We start from the raw sequence: 5,910 nt of genomic DNA on the forward strand, positions 1-5,910 counted from the left end.
TGCAGTACTGCACTCTAACCACTGCGGCTCCATTGATGGCCAAATGCTAGGCCAGGAAGGGGAGTCCCATCTCCCCTTGTCCTGTCGTGTCCGGCTCAAGTGGGCCAAAAAAGCCAGCATTGTCTGAAGACCGTTTCCACTATAGCATGGCTATACACCAAAGGCACGCCAAACAGCCTTACTTTCCCACCAAAGTGGTACCTATTTATCTGCTCGCATTTGCATGCTTTCGGACTGCTAGGCGGGCGGGAGCTGAGGCAACGGGAACGGGAGCTCTCCCCTTCGCGCAGAGCCTGGGGCTGTCTGCTTTCCAGCTGACAGGCTCAGGGTCCTTGATAAATTCATTCAAAATGGGTCGATCGGGGTTTTGTCGGTCGTGAGGACTTCCCGTTATGTCCCAGATTCAGGCCGCGTCGTTCGGACACCAGTTAAATGGGACATGCGTCCGTATCTTGAGCATCCCATGGGCGAAATCAAGCACTAAATTAAAAGGGTTTTGCCCCAAATCCACAGGACCAATGCCTTGTATATCACAGTTTTTTAGACCGTAGAAGGATGCTCTATCTCAGGATAAGGGACTTCCTGCAGGCCGAGTTCAGACGACCCCCTCCCTCACGGACTACAGGCAGCCCTCAACTTGCGTCCATTCATTTAATGACCGTTTGAAGTTTCGACGGTGCTGAAACAAGGGACCTATCCTTGGACTTACAACCTCCCGACGTTCGCGTGATCAAAATTAGGGTCATTAGGCTTCCGACAAGCAAAGTCCATGGAGGAAGCCATGGATTCGCTTAGCGACTGGCCCAGTTCCCACTTGTGGTCGTAGGTCGAGGACTACCCGTCACTGACTCCATTTAAGCGTGGATGAACAAGCTGGGGCTCGTCCACCCGTGGTGCAAACCTTCAAAATGCAACCGATTGCGTAAACTAGGATTTAGTTATTTCCCAGTTTAGCGGCTCAGCTAAGCAGGAGAATATGGTTTTTGTCCACCAGGGGGAGCCCTCGACCAGGCCATCATTTAGGCCTAGCTTTTTCTCTAGTCCTCAACCTTTGGCAATGCGGATTTGTCATAAAGTGAATTTTATTTCTTCCTCCTCCCATTTGCAATCGGTGTGTGTGTGTGTGACTTTTTAAGGGACCCAAGAGTCCTGCTTCCCACCTTGGTGGGGTCCAGACGGATGGATCGATTTAACGACGGCAGCAAGGAAGGTCGTAAAAGCGGGCCCGATTCACTGAACCGCCGACTCGCTTAGGAACAGAAATTGTGCTCCCCACGATGGTCGTACGTCGGGGACGGCCTGCCAACGGCGTCCCCCCCAAAACCCAGTTTCAAAGCAGCGGCAAAATTTGGCACCGTCGCCAATCTCTTCATCTCGGCTGCGTGTTTTTTAAATGACGTACAAGCGGTCCTCGACTTGCGGCCACAACGGAGCCCCCGATATTCTGTGGCTAAGAGTTTTGCGCACCATTTTGCGACCTTCCTCGCCGCGGCGGTTCAGGGAATCTCTGCCGTTGTTAAGTGAGTTGCACGGTTGCAAAGTGAATCCATGTACCCCATTGGGCTTAGCTTGTCCAGACGAGATCCCAACACACACACACACACACACACACACACACACACACACACACACTCGGGGACAAAGCGACCGTCATAAATACGAGTCCATTGGATAAGCGGCTGAATTTTGCTCCGGTTATCCGTGGGGAACGCAACGGTGGCAACTCTGGCGGGGAGGGGGGGGAAACGGCCCCTTTTCGGTGCGGTTGTCCCTCCAAACGGTCGCTGAACGAATGGTCGCACGTCGAGGACTTCCCGTGCTGTCGAATGAGCTGTCAATCAGGGATCACACAACCCAGGGGCAGGAAAAACCGAAAGAACCACATATGGGTTTAGAAATTTGGATGCAAAATTGAAAAAGCCAACCTCCCGGGGTTCCCTACAAATTTTTTTTTCCAAAAATCCCCATTAGTTTTCTGCTTTTTGGACACACACACACACACACACACACACGATTTCAAATCTCTGCTTTAAAAAAATCGAAGCTGGAAGGCAATCAATCCCCCTCCCTCCATTTGCAGCTGAGCGCCATTGCCGAAAACGCCCCGCGATTCGATTCTCTCTCCGTAATTACGCCCCGATCAAGCTGTGAGATTAAACATTTTACTCAAGATCGGCGCTTCCCACCTTCCACCCCCCCATCCCCATTTCCCCCCCCCCCCCCCTTTGCTTCTCCGGCTCTCGGCGAGGAAAATCCGCCCGGATCAATTTGCTAATGGCTCAGAAGACGGAAATAAAATTAAAAGGTGGGGAGGGGGCTTGGAGGAGGAGGGGGAGAGGACGGGAAGGGTGCGAGGAGTTGTGGGGGGAGAGGGGCCGTCTGGATGGGGAATATCTGGGAGGTATCCAGGGTGTTAAGTCGAGGTGGGGAGGGGGTGAGGGGAGAAGGTGTGTGAGGTCTCCAGGTTGGGCTGGAGAGGAGTGGATAGAGAAAAGAGGGAGAGACCGAGGGAAGGAGGGAGAGAAGAAGGAAGGAATGAACCGACGGATGGAGGAGGGAGGGAAGAAACCAAGGAAAGGAGAGAGGAAGGAAGAAAGGAAGGAATAGCAGAATAACAGAGTTGGAAGGGACTTTAGAGGTCTTCTAGTCCAGCCCCCTGCTCAAGCAGGAAACCCTATTCAATTCCAGACAGATGGCTGGCCATTCACTTCTTTAAAAAACCCAGTGATGGAGAAGGAAGGACAGAAAGAAAAACGATGGGTGGGAGGAAAGGAAGGAGGGAGGGAGGAATGAAGGAAGGAAAAATGATGGATGGGAGGGAGGGAAGGAGGAGGAAGGAAGGAAGTGGAGGAGGGAAGGAAGGAAGAGACCAAGGAGAGAGGAAGGAAGGAAGAAAAAAAAGACTAGCAGAATAACCGAGTTGGAAGGGACTGTAGAGGAGGGAAGGAAGAAACCAAGGAAAGGAGAGAGGAAGGAAGGAAGGAATAGTAGAATAACAGAGTTGGAAGGGACTTTAGAGGTCTTCTAGTCCAACCCCCCCACTCAAGCAGGAAACCTTATCCAATTCCAGACAAATGGCTGTCAGGTCTTTTCTTGAAAACCTCCAGTGATGGGGAAGGTAGAGAGGGGAGGGAAGGAAGGGGAAAGAGAGAGAGGGAAAGAAAGAAAGAAAGAAAGAAAGAAAGAAAGAAAGAAAGAAAGAAAGAAAGAAAGAAAGAAAGAAAGAAAAAGAAACGATTCTAGTCCTCATTGTTCACAAGACTGAAGTTTAAAGACGAGTTCCCCCCAAACTTGCTCACCCCCACTGATCCATCCCACCTCATTTCCCCTGCCTGGTTTACCCATCTGGGGGGGTGGGGTGGGGGCTTAAATCTTCTTCCTGCCAAGCCGGGAAACGATGAAACGAATCCGAGACAGCTGACACCAATGTCGTCCTTCTTGTTGTCTTCCAGCCACTCCGATGCATAATCACCGCCGGTCCTGCCTGCGAATGAAGGTCTTTGTCTGCTGTCGTTCCCGTGAGTGACCCCTTCCTTTCTCCATGTTTCCCCCCGCTCCCTTCAAAGTGTTCGAGACCTGTACTTAACGGAACTCGCGCCACGAATTGAGAAATTCCGGTCCTTTCCCAAACCAAGCCGCTAGTCCTCATAAAGGACTGAGCTTTCTGGTCTCCCCCTCCCGTGACCACAAGGTGGCCCTCTGACCCTCGATTACCCGCCTGGGAAAGTTGTTTATCTTTACGGTAAACTTACTCCTTAAGTTTCCGATGCAAAATTATACATCGCCTGTTGCTGAATGACCCGGGGCTTGGGGGGCAGGAGGGCAGCCAAAACCTTGCTGGGGAGGGGTCCTTCTCATATCCCACCACCCCTAGGAGTAATGCCTTCCCCCCTCTCCTGCCCACAGCGTCGTTTTCTGGGGACCGAGCGATGCAAACTCTTCCGCCATTCACTATAGGGCCCGAAGTGAAGATTGAGGATTTGGGTGAGTGTCCACATATCTTTGCCCGGGAAAGTGGGGTGGAGGGGCTGGGATTCTCCTCCCCTCCCCTTCCAAAACATAGCATCCTGCCTCCCTACGGATTGGGTCACTTGCTGGAAGAGGCTGAGGGATCCCCCAAATTTTGGAGGCTCTCAGATCTAGGACAACTCGCCGCGAGACAATTCAACGCTGTTTTAACAGAATAGCAGAAGTTGGAAGGGACCTTGGAGGTCTTCTAGTCTGACCAGTGCTTGTCCAACCTCTTCTTAACTATCTCCGTGGTTGGAGCAAACCGCAACATCTTTTAATCGTTTCACGCGGTGTTTTTCGGGGACGACGTTTTTGTTGAAATCCTTGTCTCGCTTTGTCCAGGGGTCCGATCGAAACATTTCATCAACCGGTTCTCTGCCCAGTTGCTGGGTGGGTGTGGCCAGGGGGGCGTGGCCTACTCAGCCTCCTGGACCGAGGGGGAGGGGGAATTGTCGTCCTCCCAGGTTCAGGGGACTTTCCTCAACCCTCTGGGAGGGTGAAAACAGCCCATTTCTGAACTTCCGTGCAGCGCCTGCACATCTGGTATGATGAATGAGCTGCGTGGAGACTCATGGGAAGGGTGGGGTGGGCGGGGCCAGCCTGTCCTTCCAACTACCAGTTTGGCGAACCAGATGCAAAATTAGCGAACGGTTCGCCCGAACTGGTTGAATCTTATCGTTCTAGATTTGACTTTATTTTATTCTTATTGTCATTGGCCACGCTTCTATCAAAATTAATCTAACTTTTGTATTTGTTGAATTGTCCCACGGAGAGTTGTTCTACGATGTCTTGGCGTGGCTAGTTGTCCGTGTCTCCCCCCCCCCTTCCGCTCGAGGGTTGGCGCACCCTCGCCGCGGTCGCTTGTCCTGTGCGGCGCGGCGTCGAGAAACAGCGTTTTGAGCAGGATTGACTGGGGGGAAAGGGCACGCCCTGCACTTCCACCTCTGATTTGTCCCCCCTACCACTTTTTAATCCTCTTTCTCTTTCTCTCCCCTCCCCCAAATACAGATCATTTTAACCCCGAAATGCCCAAATTGGAGAAGAGCATCAGCGGAACGAGTCCAAAATGGGAACATTTGCCTTTAGCCCTGGCAGTGGCTTTCTTCCTTATGATTCTCCTGGCCTCCTAGCTGTGTGGATTGAGAGGGGGAGGGGGCCCGGCAGTAGCCCCCTCCCCACAAGGGCCTGGTTTCCTCCCCAAGGTCTCCTTGGCTGTTGGTTGGCGGACAGAGAGAAACAAACGAAAAGCCTATTCACCGGGAAATTTCAGAGAGAGAGACACGCTTGACGCAACTGGGTGGGAAGTGGGTGGCCGAAGAGAACAGCGAGATTTCACGGGCATAAGTCTCCTCCGTCCGGATATCGTGATCCTTTGCTTCGGCGTCTTCTCCGCTTTCTACCACGGCGCCGAAGAACCACCCTGCTTTAAAAGGGCAGGGTGCCCCCCCCCCCCAAAAAATGGGGGTCTTCTTTCCTTTTCCCCCTTTTTTTTAAAAAAATTAATCATTCTGCTATTTCTGAGCGCGACAACTTTATATCGCCGTGCTCGTATCCCTATCGTTCTCTCGTCTCTCGCCCGTACGAGCGGACAAAACGGGCGGATGTATCCGCAAAATCGTTCGCGTAAGGATTGGCCGTTTGGGGAAATTTGGAGGGTGGGGCAGCCGGGGAGTGAAAACCCCGTTTGGTGAGGGGCGTTGCGAGCCCCACGGAGCTTTTGACGTCCGAGATTTTGGGGGAGTCTGCCTCTTTCCCGGTGCGCGTTTCGAGTCCCGCGTTGGACACCTGATATTTTTTTTCGGACGGGGGAATCCTGTACATATCTCGTGTTATTATCCTGTGTCTATAGATTATATGAAATTGTTCTCGTGGGGGGGGGGTGTTGGCGCGGGACGGGCA

General features: G+C 52.4%; 1 protein-coding gene across 2 annotated transcripts in view; it reads left to right on the forward strand.

Annotated features, from left to right (window-relative positions):
• The window catches only part of EFNA3 (ephrin A3), a 31,619-nt gene extending 26,160 nt beyond the window's left edge, over nt 1-5,459 (forward strand). Inside the window, exons 3-5 of one of the 2 annotated variants that reach the window (XM_081968273.1) lie at nt 3,453-3,518; nt 3,907-3,984; nt 5,020-5,459. In XM_081968273.1, coding sequence (XP_081824399.1) covers nt 3,453-3,518; nt 3,907-3,984; nt 5,020-5,141 — 266 coding nt within the window. In that variant the 3' untranslated portion in view covers nt 5,142-5,459. The remainder of the gene's footprint in view (nt 1-3,452; nt 3,519-3,906; nt 3,985-5,019) is intronic. The other variant, XM_081968274.1, reaches the window with a different exon arrangement.
• The last annotated feature ends 451 nt before the right edge of the window (nt 5,460-5,910 follow it).

The sequence above is a fragment of the Natrix helvetica genome (genome assembly GCF_964273705.1).
Source record: "Natrix helvetica genome assembly, chromosome: 16".
In the NCBI taxonomy this organism is placed as follows: Eukaryota; Metazoa; Chordata; class Lepidosauria; order Squamata; family Natricidae; genus Natrix; species Natrix helvetica.